The 25,798-nt window shown below is 49.1% G+C and overlaps 1 protein-coding gene across 2 annotated transcripts; it reads right to left on the bottom strand.

Moving 5' to 3' along the window:
- Positions 1–8,819: 8,819 nt before the first annotated feature.
- On the bottom strand, positions 8,820–24,952 carry LOC118395076 (uncharacterized). 2 transcript variants are annotated; one of them, XM_035788865.2, is made up of 6 exons: positions 24,607–24,952; positions 17,674–17,690; positions 16,784–17,446; positions 12,881–13,205; positions 10,017–10,224; positions 8,820–9,879 (listed from the first exon to the last, which is right to left on the bottom strand). In XM_035788865.2, the coding sequence occupies exons 1-6, from the start codon at positions 24,778–24,780 to the stop codon at positions 8,900–8,902; spliced, it is 2,367 nt and encodes a 788-aa protein (XP_035644758.2). In that variant the 5' UTR covers positions 24,781–24,952; the 3' UTR covers positions 8,820–8,899. The 2 variants fall into 2 exon arrangements, with proteins under 2 accessions (XP_035644758.2, XP_052318722.1); XM_052462762.1 differs by having other exon boundaries at positions 12,899–13,205.
- Between the last annotated feature and the right edge of the window lie 846 nt (positions 24,953–25,798).

The following is a 25,798-nucleotide window of genomic DNA, read 5'->3' as shown; positions in this document are numbered from 1 at the left end:
GCCAGCAGCATATGGTGCTTCAAAAATTCAGCATTGCAAGTTTGTATAGAGGTCTGGTTACTAAATGGGTACACAGTTCAATAGTAATATCCTCTAAACCCCTCTGGCGGCAAAACACACTTTGCTGCCCTGTTTCCAATTGTCCACATGGCTGGGAAAACCTATTAAAGTTAATAAATACATGTTGAAAATGTTTTTTAAAAAACCCTCATTTATTATTAGCTAACTAACTCAAATGAGCTGCTAAATGAGGTAGCTATCTAGACAACTTCACATACTGTATAGATAGCTAGCTAAGTGAATGAAATATCACCAGCTACCTAGCCTTCTGTAGCTCAGTTGGTAGAGCATGGCGCTTGTAACGCCAGGGTAGTGGGTTCGATTCCCGGGACCATCCATACGTAGAATGTATGCACACATGACTGTAAGTCGCTTTGGATAAAAGCGTCTGCTAAATGGCATATATTATATTATATTATAACTTCATATTAACTAGCTATCTTGATGTATTTATCACTGTAAAAAAAACAAAATCCGAAAGCATTTGTAGGTAGCGAGCTAACAGCCATGGAGGAGGGTGAAAGGACAGCAGCCCCAACTGTCAAGGTGAGAGAGGAGACTATTCTGGATAGGGCAGGTACTTTTGTGTAGTTCCTATTCTTATGAGGACGGCAATAATAGTAACATAAAACTCACTGTGGTGTAATTTAACGAAGTCTGTTTCTTGTGAGGTTTTCTGTCCTCAGATATAGAGAGCTATGAAAGCCTGTCTGTATATGAAGAGGTCCGTCCCAATGAAGAGCAGTGGTTCTCAGTCCTGGGGACTCAAAGGGGCCTGTCTGCATATGAAGAGGTCCGTCCCAATGAAGAGCAGTGGTTCTTAGTCCTGGGGACTCAAAGGGGCCTGTCTACATATGAAAAGGTCCCAATGAAGAGCAGTGGTTCTCAGTCCTGGGGACTCAAAGAGGCCTGTCTGCATATGAAGAGGTTCGTCCCAATGAAGAGCAGTGGTTCTCAGTCCTGGGGACTCAAAGGGGCCTGTCTGCATATGAAGAGGTCCGTCCCAATGAAGAGCAGTGGTTCTCAGTCCTGGGGACTCAAAGGGGCCTGTCTGCATATGAAGAGGTCCGTCCCAATGAAGAGCAGTGGTTCTCAGTCCTGGGGACTCAAAGAGGCCTGTCTGCATATGAAGAGGTCCGTCCCAATGAAGAGCAGTGGTTCTCAGTCCTGGGGACTCAAAGAGGCCTGTCTGCATATGAAGAGGTCCGTCCCAATGAAGAGCAGTGGTTCTCAGTCCTGGGGACTCAAAGGGGCCTGTCTGCATATGAAGAGGTCCGTCCCAATGAAGAGCAGTGGTTCTCAGTCCTGGGGACTCAAAGGGGCCTGTCTGCATATGAAGAGGTCCGTCCCAATGAAGAGCAGTGGTTCTCAGTCCTGGGGACTCAAAGGGGCCTGTCTGCATATGAAAAGGTCCCAATGAAGAGCAGTGGTTCTCAGTCCTGGGGACTCAAAGGGGCCTGTCTGCATATGAAGAGGTCCGTCCCAATGAAGAGCAGTGGTTCTCAGTCCTGGGGACTCAAAGAGGTGCATGTTTTTACCTCAGCACTGCACAGCTGATTCAAATGATCAACTCATCATCAAGCTTCAAGTGGTATTTATGTATTCATTTGTGATGCTATCCTTGATCTGATCCTGTTATTGTCACATGCTACACATGTGTGTGCCCATGCATCTATCACTCCAATGTTATCATGATTTGTTATCAGGGATATTATACTTTAGTAATCCACAATGACCTGATGATGTAACAGTCTAATAAAGACATTATCTTCCATATTCCTACAGATACCTTGTAGCTGGAGATTCCGTCAAAACGATTGGCTACAGTTAACGTGTAGGGCACTGCAAGGTTGTGTGACCAGGGCCATCTGGGACTGCCTCCTGGAGGAATTCAGGTGTGTGAAGGCTACCTGTGTCCTGTAGAACTTCATGAGGATGGACCAGGATGGGATCTGCAGCTCGGTGCCGCGTCCCAGAGGAGGAGTCTGCTGCTCTGCAGGAGGGGATCTGCAGCTCGCTGCCGTGGCCCAGAGGAGGAGTCTGCTGCTCTGCAGGAGGGGATCTGCAGCTCGCTGCCGTGTCCCAGAGGAGGAGTCTGCTGCTCTGCAGGAGGGGATCTGCAGCTCGCTGCCGCGTCCCAGAGGAGGAGTTTGCTGCTCTGCAGGAGGGGATCTGCAGCTCGGTGCCGCGTCCCAGAGGAGGAGTCTGCTGCTCTGCAGGAGGGGATCTGCAGCTCGGTGCCGTGTCCCAGAGGAGGAGTCTGCTGCTCTGCAGGAGGGGATCTGCAGCTCGCTGCCGTGTGCCAGAGGAGGAGTCTGCTGCTCTGCAGGAGGGGATCTGCAGCTCGCTGCCGTGTGCCAGAGGAGGAGTCTGCTGCTCTGCAGGAGGGGATCTGCAGCTCGCTGCCGTGTCCCAGAGGAGGAGTCTGCTGCTCTGCAGGAGGGGATCTGCAGCTCGGTGCCGTGTCCCAGAGGAGGAGTCTGCTGCTCTGCAGGAGGGGATCTGCAGCTCGCTGCCGTGTCCCAGAGGAGGAGTCTGCTGCTCTGCAGGAGGGGATCTGCAGCTCGGTGCCGTGTCCCAGAGGAGGAGTCTGCTGCTCTGCAGGAGGGGATCTGCAGCTCGCTGCCGTGTCCCAGAGGAGGAGTCTGCTGCTCTGCAGGAGGGGATCTGCAGCTGAGTGCCGCGTCCCAGAGGAGGAGTCTGCTGCTCTGCAGGAGGGGATCTGCAGCTCGGTGCCGCGTCCCAGAGGAGGAGTCTGCTGCTCTGCAGGAGGGGATCTGCAGCTCGCCGCCGTGTCCCAGAGAAGGAGTCTGTCTGCTGCTCTGCAGGAGGGGATCTGCAGCTCGGTGCCGCGTCCCAGAGGAGGAGTCTGCTGCTCTGCAGGAGGGGATCTGCAGCTCGCCGCCGTGTCCCAGAGGAGGAGTCTGCTGCTCTGCAGGAGGGGATCTGCAGCTCGCCGCCGTGTCCCAGAGGAGGAGTCTGCTGCTCTGCAGGAGGGGATCTGCAGCTCGCTGCCGTGTCCCAGAGGAGGAGTCTGCTGCTCTGCAGGAGGGGATCTGCAGCTCGCTGCCGTGTCCCAGAGGAGGAGTCTGCTGCTCTGCAGGAGGGGATCTGCAGCTCGCTGCCGCGTCCCAGAGGAGGAGTCTGCTGCTCTGCAGGAGGGGATCTGCAGCTCGGTGCCGCGTCCCAGAGGAGGAGTCTGCTGCTCTGCAGGAGGGGATCTGCAGCTCGGTGCCGTGTCCCAGAGGAGGAGTCTGCTGCTCTGCAGGAGGGGATCTGCAGCTCGCTGCCGTGTCCCAGAGGAGGAGTCTGCTGCTCTGCAGGAGGGGATCTGCAGCTCGGTGCCGTGTCCCAGAGGAGGAGTCTGCTGCTCTGCAGGAGGGATCTGCAGCTCGGTGCCGTGTCCCAGAGGAGGAGTCTGCTGCTCTGCAGGAGGGGTTCTGCAGCTCGCTGCCGTGTGCCAGAGGAGGAGTCTGCTGCTCTGCAGGAGGGGATCTGCAGCTCGTTGCCGCGTCCCAGAGGAGGAGTCTGCTGCTCTGCAGGAGGGGATCTGCAGCTCGCTGCCGTGTCCCAGAGGAGGAGTCTGCTGCTCTGCAGGAGGGGATCTGCAGCTCGCTGCCGTGTCTCAGAGGAGGAGTCTGCTGCTCTGCAGGAGGGGATCTGCAGCTCGCTGCCGTGTCTCAGAGGAGGAGTCTGCTGCTCTGCAGGAGGGGATCTGCAGCTCGCTGCCGCGTCCCAGAGGAGGAGTCTGCTGCTCTGCAGGAGGGGATCTGCAGCTCGCTGCCGTGTGCCAGAGGAGGAGTCTGCTGCTCTGCAGGAGGGGATCTGCAGCTCGCTGCCGTGTCCCAGAGGAGGAGTCTGCTGCTCTGCAGGAGGGGATCTGCAGCTCGCTGCCGCGTCCCAGAGGAGGAGTCTGCTGCTCTGCAGGAGGGGATCTGCAGCTCGCTGCCGCGTCCCAGAGGAGGAGTCTGCTGCTCTGCAGGAGGGGATCTGCAGCTCGGTGCCGTGTCCCAGAGGAGGAGTCTGCTGCTCTGCAGGAGGGGATCTGCAGCTCGCTGCCGTGTCCCAGAGGAGGAGTCTGCTGCTCTGCAGGAGGGGATCTGCAGCTCGGTGCCGCGTCCCAGAGGAGGAGTCTGCTGCTCTGCAGGAGGGGATCTGCAGCTCGGTGCCGTGTCCCAGAGGAGGAGTCTGCTGCTCTGCAGGAGGGGATCTGCAGCTCGCTGCCGTGTCCCAGAGGAGGAGTCTGCTGCTCTGCAGGAGGGGATCTGCAGCTCGCTGCCGTGTCCCAGAGGAGGAGTCTGCTGCTCTGCAGGAGGGGATCTGCAGCTCGGTGCCGTGTCCCAGAGGAGGAGTCTGCTGCTCTGCAGGAGGGGATCTGCAGCTCGCTGCCGTGTGCCAGAGGAGGAGTCTGCTGCTCTGCAGGAGGGGATCTGCAGCTCGCTGCCGCGTCCCAGAGGAGGAGTCTGCTGCTCTGCAGGAGGGGATCTGCAGCTCGCTGCCGTGTGCCAGAGGAGGAGTCTGCTGCTCTGCAGGAGGGGATCTGCAGCTCGCTGCCGTGTCCCAGAGGAGGAGTCTGCTGCTCTGCAGGAGGGGATCTGCAGCTCGGTGCCGCGTCCCAGAGGAGGAGTCTGCTGCTCTGCAGGAGGGGATCTGCAGCTCGCTGCCGTGTCCCAGAGGAGGAGTCTGCTGCTCTGCAGGAGGGGATCTGCAGCTCGGTGCCGTGTCCCAGAGGAGGAGTCTGCTGCTCTGCAGGAGGGGATCTGCAGCTCGCTGCCGTGTCCCAGAGGAGGAGTCTGCTGCTCTGCAGGAGGGGATCTGCAGCTCGGTGCCGCGTCCCAGAGGAGGAGTCTGCTGCTCTGCAGGAGGGGATCTGCAGCTCGCTGCCGCGTCCCAGAGGAGGAGTCTGCTGCTCTGCAGGAGGGGATCTGCAGCTCGGTGCCGTGTCCCAGAGGAGGAGTCTGCTGCTCTGCAGGAGGGGATCTGCAGCTCGCTGCCGTGTCCCAGAGGAGTCTGCTGCTCTGCAGGAGGGGATCTGCAGCTCGGTGCCGTGTCCCAGAGGAGGAGTCTGCTGCTCTGCAGGAGGGGATCTGCAGCTCGGTGCCGCGTCCCAGAGGAGGAGTCTGCTGCTCTGCAGGAGGGGATCTGCAGCTCGCTGCCGTGTCCCAGAGGAGGAGTCTGCTGCTCTGCAGGAGGGGATCTGCAGCTCGCTGCCGTGTCTCAGAGGAGGAGTCTGCTGCTCTGCAGGAGGGGATCTGCAGCTCGCTGCCGCGTCCCAGAGGAGGAGTCTGCTGCTCTGCAGGAGGGGATCTGCAGCTCGCTGCCGTGTGCCAGAGGAGGAGTCTGCTGCTCTGCAGGAGGGGATCTGCAGCTCGCTGCCGCGTCCCAGAGGAGGAGTCTGCTGCTCTGCAGGAGGGGATCTGCAGCTCGCTGCCGCGTCCCAGAGGAGGAGTCTGCTGCTCTGCAGGAGGGGATCTGCAGCTCGCTGCCGTGTCCCAGAGGAGGAGTCTGCTGCTCTGCAGGAGGGGATCTGCAGCTCGGTGCCGTGTCCCAGAGGAGGAGTCTGCTGCTCTGCAGGAGGGGATCTGCAGCTCGCTGCCGTGTCCCAGAGGAGGAGTCTGCTGCTCTGCAGGAGGGGATCTGCAGCTCGGTGCCGCGTCCCAGAGGAGGAGTCTGCTGCTCTGCAGGAGGGGATCTGCAGCTCGCTGCCGTGTCCCAGAGGAGGAGTCTGCTGCTCTGCAGGAGGGGATCTGCAGCTCGCTGCCGTGTCCCAGAGGAGGAGTCTGCTGCTCTGCAGGAGGGGATCTGCAGCTCGGTGCCGTGTCCCAGAGGAGGAGTCTGCTGCTCTGCAGGAGGGGATCTGCAGCTCGGTGCCGTGTCCCAGAGGAGGAGTCTGCTGCTCTGCAGGAGGGGATCTGCAGCTCGCTGCCGTGTGCCAGAGGAGGAGTCTGCTGCTCTGCAGGAGGGGATCTGCAGCTCGCTGCCGCGTCCCAGAGGAGGAGTCTGCTGCTCTGCAGGAGGGGATCTGCAGCTCGCTGCCGTGTGCCAGAGGAGGAGTCTGCTGCTCTGCAGGAGGGGATCTGCAGCTCGCTGCCGTGTCCCAGAGGAGGAGTCTGCTGCTCTGCAGGAGGGGATCTGCAGCTCGGTGCCGTGTCCCAGAGGAGGAGTCTGCTGCTCTGCAGGAGGGGATCTGCAGCTCGCTGCCGTGTCCCAGAGGAGGAGTCTGCTGCTCTGCAGGAGGGGATCTGCAGCTCGGTGCCGCGTCCCAGAGGAGGAGTCTGCTGCTCTGCAGGAGGGGATCTGCAGCTCGGTGCCGTGTCCCAGAGGAGGAGTCTGCTGCTCTGCAGGAGGGGATCTGCAGCTCGGTGCCGCGTCCCAGAGGAGGAGTCTGCTGCTCTGCAGGAGGGGATCTGCAGCTCGCTGCCGTGTCCCAGAGGAGGAGTCTGCTGCTCTGCAGGAGGGGATCTGCAGCTCGGTGCCGTGTCCCAGAGGAGGAGTCTGCTGCTCTGCAGGAGGGGATCTGCAGCTCGCTGCCGTGTCCCAGAGGAGGAGTCTGCTGCTCTGCAGGAGGGGATCTGCAGCTCGGTGCCGTGTCCCAGAGGAGGAGTCTGCTGCTCTGCAGGAGGGGATCTGCAGCTCGGTGCCGCATCCCAGAGGAGGAGTCTGCTGCTCTGCAGGAGGGGATCTGCAGCTCGGTGCCGTGTCCCAGAGGAGGAGTCTGCTGTTCTGCAGGATGTTTCAAGGACGGGGTCCAACATCACAGTAAGAGAGGCAGATCTTCACCTTCTACTTCTTTCGAAGAGGGTGCTGTTCCCTGGCAACATCATAGACTAGGACTTGCATCGCGTTCAACGTCACAAATAGAAGCAACTTCTATTTTAGCGCCTGGCAACGCAGACACTCGTTAGCGCATGCGAGCAGTGTGGGTGCAATGATTGAATAACATGGTTGTGTACACTTATTTTGCAATGCACACGGCACGAGCGGTGTGGTCAGCATGTAAGCCCTATGCTGCCCGAACCGGACGAGTTGGGTGCTGCAAGCGTTGCAAAATAAACAGGCTGGTTGTGATACAGCCTGGAATCGAAACCAGGGTGTCTGTAGTGTATAACTGTAAAGTTATGTAATGTAAGGTTGAGAGAATGCCAAGAGTGTGCCAAGCTGTCATCAAGGCAAAGGGTCAAATATTAAATTCAAAAGGCACTCACACATCTTGAGCAATTGTTTTGCAGGTGCATGGTAACAGTTGGACAAGATGAATGAAAAAGGAAACCGCACACTGCTCTTGATAGTACCACTGATCTTTACTAAGCTTTACGCATCGAATAGGGTTTGGCGGGGAAGGAAAAATTGCGACCGGATAATCCCTGTCATTTCTCCTGATTGAATTTTTGTGTTCACTAATTCTCTGTTTGAGAGATCGAGAGGTTTTCCCGACATAGCAGAGCCCACATGGACATTTAATCATGTAAATAACGTGTGGTGGAGCACGTAATGATGTCATTTATTAGGAACCGTTTTCCTGTGTGTGGGTGGCAGAAATATTCACCCTTCATCATATTGTTGCACCGTGCGCATCCTCTGCATTTATAGCTACCATTTGGAAGAGGGCGTAAAAGAGCCTGGCTGATTTTCTTTTGTGGCTGGCAGTTGGCACGGACCAATTTATCGCGTAAATTGCGACCTCTCCTATATATAGACAATAAGTGGTGGATTTGTTTGTGGATCAGGAGAAACGACAGGGATTATCCACATTTCAATGACCTAAAACATGACATTTCCACCTTTAGATTTTGTGGCATAGAGAAAGTTAAGATATCAGACAGGGGAGGTGATATAGATAATACTCTGAGTTAAAGGGAATGTTTTGGGATTTTCACCCTCCAGACATTATTTCCTAAAGGACTTAATGATGAAATGCCTATGTGTGTTATGTAAGCTTATTAAAGATCAGTGATACTATCAATAACAGTGTGCGTTTTCCTTTTCCCCTCAAGAACCTCAAATATAAAATATATTTTGATTTGTTGAACACTTTTTTGGTTATGAGATGATTCCATACGTGTTATTTCATAGTTGTGATGTCTTCACTATTATTCTACAATGTAGACAATAGTAAAACTAAAGATAAACCCTTGAATGAGTAGGTCTGTCCTAACTTTTGACTGGTACTGTATGTTACCTTAAAGTTCACAGTAATTGGACAAAACAAGTACACTACATGACCAAAAGTATGTGGAGGAATGGGCCAAAATTCACCCAACTTATTGTGGGAAGCTTGTGGAAGGCTACCCGACACGTTTGACCCAAGTTAAACAATTTAAAGGCAATGCTACCAAATACTAATTGAGTGTATGTAAACTTCTGACCCACTGGGAATGTGATGAAAGAAATAAAAGCTGAAATAAATAATTGTCTCTACTATTATTCTGACATTTCACATTCTGTAAATAAAGTGGTGATCCTAACTGACCTAAAACAGGACATTTTTACTAGGATTAAATGTCAATAAATGTGAAAAAAAGAGTTTAAATGTATTTGGCTCTAAGGTGTATGTAAACTCCCCACTTCAACTCTGTGTCTTTTTTTATACCTCCTAGAGTCCTAAAATTAGCTAAATGATCCATCTTAAAACAATTCCGTATGTTAGCTTAATGTGGAATTGTCTTAAGATGCCAATAAAGGCCATAACTTAATATTATGATACCTTTAACAGACACATTTGATGGATTACGAGAACAAGTCAAAGTCAACCATTATGACATGCAAAACCTTTTTATTAGTTAAAGAAAATGTATCAGTTCTGAATCGTCTGGTACCAAAACAAATAGTCCATGTAGATCTATGTTGTAAACACAAATAGTCTTTCTGTGTCCGTGTCATAACACAACAGTCGTATGGGGGTGGAGGCAGAGCGGGGTCCTGAGACCTGAGTGTCTATGACGGTCCAAGTCTCCAGAGCTGAGCTGTGAGGGTGGGCTGAGGCGGTCGAAGGGGTGGCCGAAGATGTGGGCTTCATCACCAGATTCTCCTCCTGACGCCTCGGTGCCTCTGGGTCCATAGAAGACGCGTATCCCTCCGCTGCCGACGGATCCCTCCGCCTTAGTGGCGCAGGGCATTTCAGAGGGTCGAGGGCTGCTGCCTGGATGGGCTGCCTAGTTGGCTGTCTGGTTGCTGAGGGAAGGGTTGTCTGGCTGGTGGCCACCATGCCAGGGAGGGGTTTGAGCTTGACTTCCAGACAGTTCCTCTTCACATGCATCTCCAGCTGGCGTCTCTCCTGGGTCAGGATCACTGGGTTCAGGGCCATCTGGAGGGAGGACTCGTCCAGAGATCGGCTGGTCTGGGTGGGCCTGGTAGTGTGGGTCTCGGCTGGCTGGGGAGTAGTGGTGCTGCTGGTGCTGGTGAAGGGAGTCTTCTCCACATGCCTGCTGTTGGCAGGTGAGCTATATAAATTGTCCTTGAGTTTGGGTGTAGCTGCAGGACTAGTAGCCTGGGTCTCCTCTCTCTCCTCCCCTGGCCTTGTCCTGTTACTCAGCCTGAAACACAACTCTGTGTTTCGCTGCCCTCGGCCAACATGGTCGCTTACGTTGCCCATGATCTTGCCAGGGATCTTAACCGCCTTGCTGTCGCCGGAAGCGGAGGGGGCCTGGGCAGCCAGGTCGGCAAGGTGGTCTCCCACGTACCTGGTGACCAGCTTGGGGAATCCCCAGAGGCGCTGGCTCTGCTTGCGACGGACATGGGACTCCAGCTTCTCCTGGATATCCTGGGTGATGAAGGTGATCTGGGCCCCACCCTGCAGGTACATCCGGATGGACGGCTTGTCTTGACCCAAAAAAATACAGATTGTGGGTGCAGGAGTACTTTTTTTTTTTACAGTGTTGATATTTAGGGCAGTGACTTCAAGCATCAAAAAGGAGATAAACTTGGTAGTGTTAACTCTTATAAAGACTTGGGTTTACCTTTACCCTCCAACCCACTGAGACTAGGAGGGTTGTTGACACGCTGCGGGGAGAAGTCTGGAAGGCTGGTGGTTTTCCTGGCGATCCTTCTTGTTTTAGCCTGAGATGAGGTTGAGGTGGACTGGGTGGTTTCGAGGTGGGTGGAGGTAGAGGTCAGGTTAGAGGTGGTGTTGGTCCCTCCTCCCTTCAGTCTCTCATTATGGGCTACCTTCGATTAGATTACATCAGATTACATCAGATTAAATTAGATTACATCAGATTACATCAGATTACATCAGATTACATCAGATTACATTAGATTACATCTGATTACATTAGATTACATAAGAATACATCAGATTACATCCGAATACATCCGAATACATCAGATTACATTAGAATACATAAGAATACATTAGATTACATAAGAATACATCAGATTACATTCGATTACATCAGAATACATCAGATTACATTAGATTACATTACATCAGAATACATTAGATTACATCAGAATACATTAGATTACATAAGAATACATTAGAATACATTAGAATACATTAGAATACATTAGAATACATTAGATTGCATCAGAATACATCAGATTACATTAGATTACATTCGATTACATTAGATTACATTCGATTACATTAGATTACATTAGATTACATAAGAATATATTAGATTACATTAGATTACACCAGAATACATCAGATTACATTAGATTACATTAGATTACATCAGAATATATTAGATTACATAAGAATACATTAGATTACATTAGATTACATCAGAATACATCAGATTACATTAGATTACATTAGATTACATTAGATTACATCAGAATACATTAGATTACATCAGATTACATTAGATTACATCAGATTACATTAGATTACATTAGATTACATCAGAATATATTAGATTACATAAGAATACATTAGATTACATTAGATTACATTAGATTACATCAGAATACATTAGATTACATCAGATTACATTAGATTACATTAGATTACATCAGAATATATTAGATTACATAAGAATACATTAGATTACATTAGATTACATTAGATTACATCAGATTACATTAGATTACATCAGATTACCACCAAATCCAACAACTCCTCAACAGGGTGTGCGTCCAAAAAGGCACCCTATTCCCTACGTACATATACAGTGCCTTGCGAAAGTATTCGGCCCCCTTGAACTTTGCGACCTTTTCCCACATTTCAGGCAAGAATCAACAACAAGTGGGACACAATCATGAAGTGGAATGATATTTCAAACTTTTTTAACAAATCAAAAACTTAAAAATTGGGCGTGCAAAATTATTCAGCCCCCTTAAATACTTTGTAGCGCCACCTTTTGCTGCGATTACAGCTGTAAGTCGCTTGGGGTATGTCTCTATCAGTTTTGCACATCGAGAGACTGAAATTTTTTCCCATTCCTCCTTGCAAAACAGCTCGAGCTCAGTGAGGTTGGATGGAGAGCATTTGTGAACAGCAGTTTTCAGTTCTTTCCACAGATTCTCGATTGGATTCAGGTCTGGACTTTGACTTGGCCATTTTAACACCTGGATATGTTTATTTTTGAACCATTCCATTGTAGATTTTGCTTTATGTTTTGGATCATTGTCTTGTTGGAAGACAAATCTCCGTCCCAGTCTCAGGTCTTTTGCAGATTCCATCAGGTTTTCTTCCAGAATGGTCCTGTATTTGGCTCTATCCATCTTCCCATCAATTTTAACCATCTTCCCTGTCCCTGCTGAAGAAAAGCAGGCCCAAACCATGATGCTACCACCACCATGTTTGACAGTGGGGATGGGGTGTTCAGGGTGATGAGCTGTGTTGCTTTTACGCCAAACATAACGTTTTGCATTGTTGCCAAAAAGTTCAATTTTGGTTTCATCTGACCAGAGCAACTTCTTACACATGTTTGGTGTGTCTCCCAGGTGGCTTGTGGCAAACTTTAAACAACACTTTTTAAGGATATCTTTAAGAAATGGCTTTTGTCTTGCCACTCTTCCATAAAGGCCAGATTTGTGCAATATACGACTGATTGTTGTCCTATGGACAGAGTCTCCCACCTCAGCTGTAGATCTCTGCAGTTCATCCAGAGTGATCATGGGCCTCTTGGCTGCATCTCTGATCAGTCTTCTCCTTGTATGAGCTGAAAGTTTAGAGGGACGGCCAGGTCTTGGTAGATTTGCAGTGGTCTGATACTCCTTCCATTTCAATATTATTGCTTGCACAGTGCTCCTTGGGATGTTTAAAGCTTGGGAAATCTTTTTGTATCCAAATCCGGCTTTAAACTTCTTCACAACAGTATCTCGGACCTGCCTGGTGTGTTCCTTGTTCTTCATGATGCTCTCTGCGCTTTTAACGGACCTCTGAGACTATCACAGTGCAGGTGCATTTATACGGAGACTTGATTACACACAGGTGGATTGTATTTATCATCATTAGTCATTTAGGTCAACATTGGATCATTCAGAGATCCTCACTGAACTTCTGGAGAGAGTTTGCTGCACTGAAAGTAAAGGGCCTGAATAATTTTGCACGCCCAATTTTTCAGTTTTTGATTTGTTAAAAAAGTTTGAAATATCCAATAAATGTCGTTCCACTTCATGATTGTGTCCCACTTGTTGTTGATTCTTCACAAAAAATACAGTTTTATATCTTTATGTTTGAAGCCTGAAATGTGGCAAAAGGTCGCAAAGTTCAAGGGGGCCGAATACTTTCGCAAGGCACTGTATATAGTGCACTACTTTAGACCAGAGCCCTATGGCACCCTATTCCCAACGTACATATATATAGTGCACTACCTTAGACCAGAGATCTATGTGGGATAAATTGCCATTTTAAAGGGTAATTTGTACAGACCTTCTGTTGCACATTTACCTCCAGGCGTCGTTGGTTCCAGCTGTGCAGGACAGGTGGGTCACTTTTCCCTGGAACGATCTCAAACACTGTCATCGGAGTCTTGGAATGGTCTACACAGTTGGCCTTCTGAGTCTCGGAGCAGTCAGCGGGGTTGGAGCGGTCTTTGCAGCCAGGTGAAAATTTAACAGTAGTAGCAACCACAGGAACATAGTCCCCTTTGTCCTCCATCTTGGTGGTGTCGTAGTAACCAATAGTAGGCTGCCGAGGGCTTTGATGATACTCCAGAGGCAGCCGAGAGTCAGAAGGATTCATGTACTTAGAGGAGCTAGGGGAGGAGTCAGATAATTAGAGGAGCTAGGGGAGGAGTCAAATACTTAGAGGTGCTAGGGGAGGAGTCAGATACTTAGAGGAGCTAGGGGAGGAGTCAGATATTTAGAGGTGCTAGGGGACGAGTCAGATACTTAGAGGAGCTCGGGGAGGAGTCCGATACTTAGAGGTGCTAGGGGAGGAGTCAGGTACTTAGAGGAGCTAGGGGAGGAGTCAGATACTTAGAGGTGCTAGGGGAGGAGTCATATACTTAGAGGTGCTAGGGATTGGAGTCAGTTACTTAGAGGAGCTAGGGGAGGAGTCAGATACTTAGAGGAGCTAGGGGAGGAGTCAGATACTTAGAGGTGCTAGGGGAGGAGTCAGATACTTAGAGGAGCTAGGGGAGGAGTCAGATACTTAGAGGAGCTATGGGAGGAGTCAGATACTTAGAGGAGCTAGGGGAGGAGTCAGATACTTAGAGGAGCTAGGGAAGGAGTCACATACTTAGAGGTGCTAGGGGAGGAGTCATATACTTAGAGGTGCTCGGGGAGGAGTCAGATACTTAGAGGAGCTAGAGGAGGAGTCAGATACTTAGAGGTGCTAGGGGAGGAGTCAGATACTTAGAGGAGCTAGGGGAGGAGTCAGATACTTAGAGGAGCTAGGGGAGGAGTCAGATACTTAGAGGAGCTAGAGGAGGAGTCAGATACTTAGAGGTGCTAGGGGAGGAGTCAGATACTTAGAGGAGCTAGGGGAGGAGTCAGATACTTAGAGGAGCTAGGGGAGGAGTCAGATACTTAGAGGAGCTAGGGGAGGAGTCAGATACTTAGAGGAGCTAGGGGAGGAGTCAGATACTTAGAGGTGCTAGGGGAGGAGTCAGATACTTAGAGGTGCTAGGAATTGGAGTCAGATACTTAGAGGAGCTAGGGGAGGAGTCAGATACTTAGAGGTGCTAGGGGAGGAGTCAGATACTTAGAGGAGCTAGGGGAGGAGTCAGATACTTAGAGGAGCTAGGGGAGGAGTCAGATACTTAGAGGAGCTAGGGGAGGAGTCAGATACTTAGAGGAGCTAGGGAGGAGTCAGATACTTAGAGGAGCTAGGGGAGGAGTCAGATACTTAGAGGAGCTAGGGGAGGAGTCAGATACTTAGAGGAGCTAGGGGAGGAGTCAGATACTTAGAGGAGCTAGGGGAGGAGTCAGATACTTAGAGGAGCTAGGGGAGGAGTCAGATACTTAGAGGAGCTAGGGGAGGAGTCAGATACTTAGAGGAGCTAGGGGAGGAGTCAGATACTTAGAGGTGCTAGGGGAGGAGTCAGATACTTAGAGGAGCTAGGGGAGGAGTCAGATACTTAGAGGAGCTAGGGGAGGAGTCAGATACTTAGAGGAGCTAGGGGAGGAGTCAGATACTTAGAGGAGCTAGGGGAGGAGTCAGATACTTAGAGGAGCTAGGGGAGGAGTCAGATATTTAGAGGTGCTAGGGGAGGAGTCAGATACTTAGAGGAGCTAGGGGATGAGATAGAAGGATTCACGTACCTCGAGGGGCTGGGAGAGGAGTCAGATACTTAGAGGAGCTAGGGGAGGAGTCAGATACTTAGAGGAGCTAGGGGAGGAGTCAGATATTTAGAGGTGCTAGGGGAGGAGTCAGATACTTAGAGGAGCTAGGGGAGGAGTCAGATACTTAGAGGAGCTAGGGGAGGAGTTAGATACTTAGAGGAGCTAGGGGAGGAGTCAGATACTTAGAGGAGCTAGGGGAGGAGTCAGATACTTAGAGGAGCTAGAGGAGGAGTCAGATACTTAGAGGAGCTAGGGGAGGAGTCAGATACTTAGAGGAGCTAGGGGAGGAGTCAGATACTTAGAGGAGCTAGGGGAGGAGTCAGATACTTAGAGGAGCTGGGGAGGAGTCAGATACTTAGAGGAGCTAGGGGAGGAGTCAGATACTTAGAGGAGCTAGGGGAGGAGTCAGATACTTAGAGGAGCTAGGGGAGGAGTCAGATACTTAGAGGAGCTAGGGGAGGAGTCAGATACTTAGAGGAGCTAGGGGAGGAGTCAGATACTTAGAGGAGCTAGAGGAGGAGTCAGATACTTAGAGGAGCTAGGGGAGGAGTCATATACTTAGAGGTGCTAGGGGAGGAGTCAGATACTTAGAGGTGCTAGGGGAGGAGTCAGATACTTAGAGGAGCTAGGGGAGGAGTCAGATACTTAGAGGAGCTAGGGGAGGAGTCAGATACTTAGAGGAGCTAGGGGAGGAGTCAGATACTTAGAGGAGCTAGAGGAGGAGTCAGATACTTAGAGGAGCTAGGGGAGGAGTCAGATACTTAGAGGAGCTAGGGGAGGAGTCAGATACTTAGAGGAGCTAGGGGAGGAGTCCGATAATTAGAGGTGCTAGGGGAGGAGTCAGGTACTTAGAGGAGCTAGGGGAGGAGTCAGATACTTAGAGGAGCTAGGGGAGGAGTCAGATACTTAGAGGAGCTAGGGGAGGAGTCAGATACTTAGAGGAGCTAGGGGAGGAGTTAGATACTTAGAGGAGCTAGGGGAGGAGTCAGATACTTAGAGGAGCTATGGGAGGAGTCAGATACTTAGAGGAGCTAGAGGAGGAGTCAGATACTTAGAGGAGCTAGGGGAGGAGTCAGATACTTAGAGGAGCTAGGGGAGGAGTCAGATACTTAGAGGAGCTAGGGGAGGAGTCCGATAATTAGAGGTGCTAGGGGAGGAGTCAGGTACTTAGAGGAGCTAGGGGAGGAGTCAGATACTTAGAGGAGCTAGGGGAGGAGTCAGATACTTAGAGGAGCTAGGGGAGGAGTCAGATACTTAGAGGAGCTAGGGGAGGAGTTAGATACTTAGAGGAGCTAGGGGAGGAGTCAGATACTTAGAGGAGCTATGGGAGGAGTCAGATACTTAGAGGAGCTAGGGGAGGAGTCAGATACTTAGAGGTGCTAGGGGAGGAGTCAGATACTTAGAGGAGCTAGGGGAGGAGTCAGATACTTAGAGGTGCTAGGGGAGGAGTCAGATACTTAGAGGAGCTAGGGGAGGAGTCAGATACTTAGAGGTGCTAGGGGAGGAGTCAGATACTTAGAGGAGCTAGGGGAGGAGTCAGATACTTAGAGGAGCTAGGGGAGGAGTCAGATACTTAGAGGAGCTAGGAGAGGAGTCAGATACTTAGAGGAGCTAGGGGATGAGTCAGATACTTAGAGGTGCTAGGGGAGGAGTCAGATACTTAGAGGAGCTAGGGGAGGAGTCAGATACTTAGAGGAGCTAGGGGAGGAGTCAGATACTTAGAGGAGCTAGGGGAGGAGTCAGATACTTAGAGGAGCTAGAGGAGGAGTCAGATACTTAGAGGAGCTAGGGGAGGAGTCAGATACTTAGAGGAGCTAGGGGAGGAGTCAGATACTTAGAGGAGCTAGAGGAGGAGTCAGATACTTAGAGGAGCTAGGGGAGGAGTCAGATACTTAGAGGAGCTAGGGGAGGAGTTAGATACTTAGAGGTGCTAGGGGAGGAGTCAGATACTTAGAGGAGCTAGGGGAGGAGTCAGATACTTAGAGGAGCTAGAGGAGGAGTCAGATACTTAGAGGAGCTAGGGGATGAGATAGAAGGATTCACGTACCTCGAGGGGCTGGGAGAGGACCATTGGGAGGCATTTTCAGAGGAGTGGCGAGTCGAACGGCAGGAGGTGTTGGAGGCTTGCGTGGAGCCATAGTAGCTGACGTGCCCCTTATCATCTCCTGGTAGTGGGCTAAGACTAAATGGTTGTCTGGGGCTTTCCACTGGGCTGGGGCTATCCAATGGGTGAGGGCAATCCAGGCTATCCAATGGGTAGGGACTATCCAGACTATCGCCCAGGAACCTGTCCGGCCGTTTGTTACAGTGTCGGCAGGTGCTGCAGTCACCACCACTAGATCTGGAGGAGGACCTAGAAGATCCGGAAGATCTACAATGTGATCTAGAATGTGTTTTAGTTCTAGAGGTGTTTCCGCAGGAGGACCTCCCAGAGCAGGAGTCAGAGGTGTAGCTGCAGGAGGACCTCCCAGAGCAGGAGTCAGAGGTGTATCTGCAGGAGGACCTCTCAGACCAGGAGTCAGAGGTGTAGCTGCAGGAGGGTCCACCAGAGCAGGAGTCAGAACCATAGCAGCAGCAGGAGGAGAGGTCAAAGTTCGCTTCAGCGTTCAGTCTGTCTATCTGTAGCTTCTTCATGTCCAGCCGCCCCTCCAAGCGCTGGAGGTATTTGTAGTTGAGGGTGACTCCCTCTGTGAACCTGTTGACCAGGTTTCTGCAGGACAAAATCAATCAATCTCAAATGGCACCCTAATTAATCCCCTGTGCACTACTTTTGACTAGAGCCCTATGGGTCCTGGTCAAAAGTAGTGCACTACATAGGGAATAGGGTGTCATTTGTTTTTTAAATTCTGAATTATTCAATGGTAATCTTTTTGATTTTTTATTAACCCACATGAAAGATCCCTTTGAATTCACAATAAATGATGAAAGAGGACTTACGAGTCGTAGACCTCATCCTGTTGAAAAAAGCCACAGCAAAAATTGGTATTAGGATCATAAAATAGACATTTAAGGCCTAAGTTCAGCCTGTCTGATTATCCGCTTCCTGTACGTTACACAAATGTAGAGTCAGTCTACTGGCACCACTACTGATGTAGAGTAAGCCTACTGACACCACTACTGATGTAGAGTAAGCCTACTGACACCACTACTGATGTAGAGTAAGCCTACTGGCACCACTACTGATGTAGAGTAAGCCTACTGACACCACTACTAACGTAGAGTAAGCCTACTGACACCACTACTAACGTAGAGTAAGCCTACTGACACCACTACTAACGTAGAGTAAGCCTACTGACACCACTACTGATGTAGAGTAAGGCTACTGACACCACTACTAACGTAGAGTAAGCCTACTGACACCACTACTAACGTAGAGTAAGCCTACTGACACCACTACTAACGTAGAGTAAGTCTACTGACACCACTACTAACGTAGAGTAAGTCTACTGACACCACTACTAACGTAGAGTAAGCCTACTGACACCACTACTAACGTAGAGTAAACCTACTGACACCACTACTAACGTAGAGTAAGCCTACTGACACCACTACTAACGTAGAGTAAGCCTACTGGCACCACTACTAACGTAGAGTAAGCCTACTGACACCACTACTGATGTAGAGTAAGCCTACTGACACCACTACTAACGTAGAGTAAGCCTACTGACACCACTACTAACGTAGAGTAAGCCTACTGACACCACTACTAACGTAGAGTAAGCCTACTGACACCACTACTAACGTAGAGTAAGCCTACTGACACCACTACTAACGTAGAGTAAGCCTACTGACACCACTACTGATGTAGAGTAAGCCTACTGACACCACTACTAACGTAGAGTAAGCCTACTGACACCACTACTAACGTAGAGTAAGCCTACTGGCACCACTACTGATGTAGAGTAAGCCTACTGACACCACTACTAACGTAGAGTAAGCCTACTGGCACCACTACTAACGTAGAGTAAGCCTACTGGCACCACTACTGATGTAGAGTAAGCCTACTGACACCACTACTAACGTAGAGTAAGCCTACTGACACCACTACTAACGTAGAGTAGAGTAAGCCTACTGACACCACTACTGATGTAGAGTAAGCCTACTGACACCACTACTAACGTAGAGTAAGCCTACTGGCACCACTACTAACGTAGAGTAAGCCTACTGGCACCACTACTGATGTAGAGTAAGCCTACTGACACCACTACTAACGTAGAGTAAGCCTACTGACACCACTACTAACGTAGAGTAGAGTAAGCCTACTGACACCACTACTGATGTAGAGTAAGCCTACTGACACCACTACTAACGTAGAGTAAGCCTACTGGCACCACTACTGATGTAGAGTAAGCCTACTGGCACCACTACTGATGTAGAGTAAGCCTACTGGCACCACTACTGATGTAGAGTAAGCCTACTGGCACCACTACTGATGTAGAGTAAGCCTACTGGCACCACTACTGATGTAGAGTAAGCCTACTGACACCACTACTGATGTAGAGTAAGTCTACTGGCACCACTACTAACGTAGAGTAAGCGTACTGACACCACTACTGATGTAGAGTAAGCCTACTGGCACCACTACTAACGTAGAGTAAGCCTACTGACACCACTACTGATGTAGAGTAAGCCTACTGACACCACTACTGATGTAGAGTAAGCCTACTGGCACCACTACTGATGTAGAGTAAGCCTACTGACACCACTACTGATGTAGAGTAAGCCTACTGGCACCACTACTGATGTAGAGTAAGCCTACTGACACCACTACTAACGTAGAGTAAGCCTACTGGCACCACTACTAACGTAGAGTAAGCCTACTGACACCACTACTGATGTAGAGTAAGCCTACTGGCACCACTAATGATGTAGAGTAAGCCTACTGGCACCACTAATGATGTAGAGTAAGCCTACTGGCACCACTAATGATGTAGAGTAAGCCTACTGGCACCACTAATGATGTAGAGTAAGCCTACTGACACCACTACTGATGTAGAGTAAGCCTACTGGCACCACTACTGATGTAGAGTAAGCCTACTGACACCACTACTAACGTAGAGTAAGCCTACTGGCACCACTACTAACATAGAGTAAGCCTACTGACACCACTACTGATGTAGAGTAAGCCTACTGGCACCACTACTGATGTAGAGTAAGCCTACTGACACCACTACTAACGTAGAGTAAGCCTACTGGCACCACTACTAACGTAGAGTAAGCCTACTGACACCACTACTGATGTACCTACTGGCACCACTACTGATGTAGTAAGCCTACTGACACCACTACTAACGTAGAGTAAGCCTACTGGCACCACTAATGATGTAGAGTAAGCCTACTGGCACCACTACTGATGTAGAGTAAGCCTACTGGCACCACTAATGATGTAGAGTAAGCCTACTGGCACCACTAATGATGTAGAGTAAGCCTACTGGCACCACTACTGATGTAGAGTAAGTCTACTGGCACCACTAATGATGTAGAGTAAGCCTACTGGCACCACTAATGATGTAGAGTAAGCCTACTGGCACCACTACTGATGTAGAGTAAGCCTACTGGCACCACTAATGATGTAGAGTAAGCCTACTGGCACCACTAATGATGTAGAGTAAGCCTACTGGCACCACTACTAACGATAAGCCTACTGGCACCACTACTGATGTAGAGTAAGCCTACTGACACCACTACTAACGATAAGCCTACTGACACCACTACTAACGTAGAGTAGAGTAAGCCTACTGACACCACTACTGATGTAGAGTAAGCCTACTGACACCACTACTAACGTAGAGTAAGCCTACTGGCACCACTACTAACGTGATAAGCCTACTGGCACCACTACTGATGTAGAGTAAGCCTACTGACACCACTACTAACGTAGAGTAAGCCTACTGACACCACTACTAACGTAGAGTAGAGTAAGCCTACTGACACCACTACTGATGTAGAGTAAGCCTACTGACACCACTACTAACGTAGAGTAAGCCTACTGGCACCACTACTGATGTAGAGTAAGCCTACTGGCACCACTACTGATGTAGAGTAAGCCTACTGGCACCACTACTGATGTAGAGTAAGCCTACTGGCACCACTACTGATGTAGAGTAAGCCTACTGGCACCACTACTGATGTAGAGTAAGCCTACTGACACCACTACTGATGTAGAGTAAGTCTACTGGCACCACTACTAACGTAGAGTAAGCGTACTGACACCACTACTGATGTAGAGTAAGCCTACTGGCACCACTACTAACGTAGAGTAAGCCTACTGACACCACTACTGATGTAGAGTAAGCCTACTGACACCACTACTGATGTAGAGTAAGCCTACTGGCACCACTACTGATGTAGAGTAAGCCTACTGACACCACTACTGATGTAGAGTAAGCCTACTGGCACCACTACTGATGTAGAGTAAACATTCTGACACCACTACTAACGTAGAGTAAGCCTACTGGCACCACTACTAACGTAGAGTAAGCCTACTGACACCACTACTGATGTAGAGTAAGCCTACTGGCACCACTAATGATGTAGAGTAAGCCTACTGGCACCACTAATGATGTAGAGTAAGCCTACTGGCACCACTAATGATGTAGAGTAAGCCTACTGGCACCACTAATGATGTAGAGTAAGCCTACTGACACCACTACTGATGTAGAGTAAGCCTACTGGCACCACTACTGATGTAGAGTAAGCCTACTGACACCACTACTAACGTAGAGTAAGCCTACTGGCACCACTACTAACGTAGAGTAAGCCTACTGACACCACTACTGATGTAGAGTAAGCCTACTGGCACCACTACTGATGTAGAGTAAGCCTACTGACACCACTACTAACGTAGAGTAAGCCTACTGGCACCACTACTAACGTAGAGTAAGCCTACTGGCACCACTACTGATGTAGAGTAAGCCTACTGGCACCACTACTGATGTAGAGTAAGCCTACTGGCACCACTACTAACGTAGAGTAAGCCTACTGGCACCACTAATGATGTAGAGTAAGCCTACTGGCACCACTAATGATGTAGAGTAAGCCTACTGGCACCACTAATGATGTAGAGTAAGCCTACTGGCACCACTAATGATGTAGAGTAAGCCTACTGGCACCACTACTGATGTAGAGTAAGTCTACTGGCACCACTAATGATGTAGAGTAAGCCTACTGGCACCACTACTAGATCTGAAGATGGCGCCGAAAGGTAGGGTCGCCTCACTTTGGAAACTTAGGAAACTTTGCAGTATTTTTTTATTTTTTTATGAATGATTTCTTACATTGTTAGCCCAGAAAATCTTAAGTGTTATTACATACAGCTGGGAAGCTTATTCCATCCCTTGACTTAGATTTGTGTGTATAAGGTAGTTGTCGTGGAATTGTTCGATCACTTGTTCAGATATTGCTGCCCTGTCAGAACTGGAAGCACAAGCATTTCGCTACACTCCAATAACATCAGCTAACCCTGTGTATGTGAACAATAAAATGTGATTTGATTTGATGGTGGTGCAATGGCCCCTGGTGGTAAGATGGTACAACTGCAATCATTTGTGTTTACTATTATTTACTATTATTGTTAACTACTATGAAAACTTGTTTTCTGTTCATTATTGTTATAAATTATAATGGGATTTGGTAGAAAAATAAACCTGGGATATTTATACATTGGCCCCATTCTGTATGGAGAGATCTCAGTTTAGCTTTAGGCCCCATTTTGCCTGGAGAGATCTCAGCTTACTTAGCTTTAGGTCCCATTCTGTATGGAGAGATCTCAGCTTAGCTTTTAGGCCTCATTCTGCCTGGAGAGATCTCAGCTTAGCTTTAGGCCCCATTATGCCTGGAGAGATCTCAGCTTAGTTTTAGACCCCATTCTGCCTGGAGAGATCTCAGCTTAGTTTTAGGTCCCATTCTGCCTGGAGAGATCTCAGCTTAGCTTTAGGTCCCATTCTGCCTGGAGAGATCTCAGCTTAGCTTTAGGCCCCATTCTGTATGGAGAGATCTCAGCTTAGCTTTAGGCCCCATTCTGTATGGAGAGATCTCAGCTTAGTTTTAGACCCCATTCTGGCCCCATTCTGTATGGAGAGATCTCAGCTTAGTTTTAGGCCCTATTCTGCCTGGAGAGATCTCAGTTTAGCTTTAGGTCCCATTCTGTATGGAGAGATCTCAGCTTAGCTTTAGGCCCCATTCTGCCTGGAGAGATCTCAGCTTAGCTTTAGGCCCCATTCTGCCTGGAGAGATCTCAGCTTAGCTTTAGGCCCCATTCTGCATGGAGAGATCTCAGCTTAGCTTTAGGTCCCATTCTGTATGGAGAGATCTCAGCTTAGCTTTAGGCCCCATTCTGTATGGAGAGATCTCAGCTTAGCTTCAGGCCCCATTCTGTATGGAGAGATCTCAGTTTAGCTTTTAGGCCCCATTCTGTATGGAGAGATCTCAGCTTAGCTTTAGGCCCCATTCTGTATGGAGAGATCTCAGTTTAGCTTTTAGGCCCCATTCTGTATGGAGAGATCTCAGCTTAGCTTTAGGCCCCATTCTGTATTTTTTTTATATATTTTTTTATTTCACCTTTATTTAACCAGGTAGGCTAGTTGAGAACAAGTTCTCATTTGCAACTGCGACCTGGCCAAGATAAAGCATAGCAGTGTGAACAGACAACACAGAGTTACACATGGAGTAAACAATTAGCAAGTCAATAACACAGTAGAAAAAAAAATGGGCAGTCTATATACAATGTGTGCAAAAGGCATGAGGAGGTAGGCGAATAATACAATTTTGCAGATTAACACTGGAGTGATAAATGTATGGAGAGATCTCAGCTTTGCTTTAGGTCCCATTCTGCATCTCAGCTCAGTTTTATAAGTGGCGAGCTCCTGATATTGTAGCAAACTCAGGGGGTAGCCCTGAACGGGACTCGAACCTGAGTCCAGCAACTGTCAAGCTAACATAACACCTTAACCGTTACGGCAAGAGATCCAACCGCCTTGATGAGGAGACTAGGTGTTGGCTTAAGGTTGTTGCAATATACCCTCTTCCTTCAGGAGAGTGTGTTCTCTATACCAAGTCCTTCACGTGGACACGCTTCTCTGAGTGCCCCCTCGGCCACCATCCCACTTCTGACATCAATGTAGCAAATTCAGGGGGTATCCTCAACTGGGACTCAAACCCGGGTTCAGCGACTGTCGAGGTAACAACTTAACTGTTGCGCCAAGAGGTCCGAACCCGTTGATGAGATCGCTATGTGTTGGCTGGCTTAAGGTTGTTACAAGATGCTCTTATCTATTCAGTTCTGGGGGATTGGAGTCAGGCATGATCTGCTGTATGATAGACAGTTTAGTTTGAGTGAAGTCGGGTCACGCTTCCTCCCTCCTCCCTTCTAACCCCCCTGGCGCTGGATCGAGGTGAGCACCTTTCTCCACGATCGCATAGCTGTCCATTTGTGCTCAGTTTTAATAGGCACAATCTTAGTGAACGCGCCCCCCCCCTCTCTCTCTCACACACACCTTGTAATTATGCAGTACAAATACATAGATATGTGCTCTGTTCACAACGGTCTATTCTTAGCCAATGCATGAGTTTCCAGTTGTGAGTTTCGAGTTTGGGGAAGCTAACAATTTATCCTACCATTTCTACCGATCTGCATGTCAGTTATAAAATTGACACATTTATTTCAATTAACTTTAGGCTGCAGTGACTACTGTTGCCGAATCTTGTCCTATATGCTTAGACTACTCATCACATTGGGAATTGTATTTTATTGTTAGCCTGCAAATACTATATTATTAAGGTGATGTATTTCAACCCCCACCCTCCTCCGCAGCACCCCCTACTCAAAACGTCTTCCTGCTGCTACGTCTGCGGTCTATGGGCAGTACTTACATCATCTTTCCGTAGATGGATAACCCAGTAGAGGAAAAGAAGGACGGAGAGGAGAACCACGAATAGTTTGAAATACCCGGTGACCCCCTCTGAGCCTAACTCCTCCTCTGATGTTTTGAGGAGCCGTGGTACTAGTTTACGGAGGCCAAGGTCCTCGACTGAATTGGCAAACATAATGACTTCTTCAGTCACACATCATCACCACGACCACTGTAGGATGAAAGATGGCCAAAATGCGCACGGAGATGTAGCTTCTATCCAGTGCTGTTTAGATAAATGCGTTCTTTACCAAGGGGAAACTTGGGGTTGAAGTCTGGTGGATACAGTGAGTCTGACCACAGCGGGATGTAATGGAACACAGTCATGGCAGGTGTGCGTCAAGCTATTGTGATGCAATAATTGGTGTTCTGCGTGACGCAATGGAAGGAAACAGCTCTGGTACACCAAAAACCTACGTTTCCATCCTGCGGTTTCGCCTTACCCCCGAAATGCGCTCCTGTAATGCAACCTGTATTTTACCCAATAAGGATGCGAGTTGCCTTTAAAATAAAAGTACATGTTTGAATGTGATGCAGAAGGTTACAATTGGTGGAATCATGCCATATTTAGACTAGATAATGTTAAACAAGGTTGGAATGTGAAGCAATGAAATGGGGTATCACAGAACACTAATGTGAAGTGTTTATGCAAATATTAGCGTTGTAGCTCTCTCTTATCGCGGGACTGTGACTGTGTGAAATCCCCTCCCCAGTCAGCTTATTGTGTGTATTGACATTCATATTGCACTGTACAGCTTTACCTAAGGATTGGGGATCAATTAAATGGGGTATCAGTCTACTCAATAGCCAAGATCTTTTTTCCCAATGTCCTCCTCAGAGTTATCAGACTCCAAAACATCCACACAGTATTGTTTTTCCTCTGGAATAGTGTTCAATACACACGGGTTGACAATAAATGTGGAGCAATACACAGTTGTTTCAGAGTCTCACAATAAGAGCTACGACGCCAATGCTCTCTGGGTGTCACTGAGTAGACTGAATCCCCATGTCATTGATCCACAATCCATAGGTAAGGCTGTACAGTGAAATAAGGATGCCCCCTTATGCAATTCTAAAGTATAAGACATCCAGTGTGATTTCATCTGATTTTTGTGAAATCAACCAATTATTGTGTTTTGTTGATTTTATATAAC

The sequence above is a fragment of the Oncorhynchus keta genome, chromosome 15 (genome assembly GCF_023373465.1).
Source record: "Oncorhynchus keta strain PuntledgeMale-10-30-2019 chromosome 15, Oket_V2, whole genome shotgun sequence".
Classification (NCBI taxonomy): domain Eukaryota; kingdom Metazoa; phylum Chordata; class Actinopteri; order Salmoniformes; family Salmonidae; genus Oncorhynchus; species Oncorhynchus keta.
This window is presented reverse-complemented; position numbering and strand designations above follow the sequence as displayed.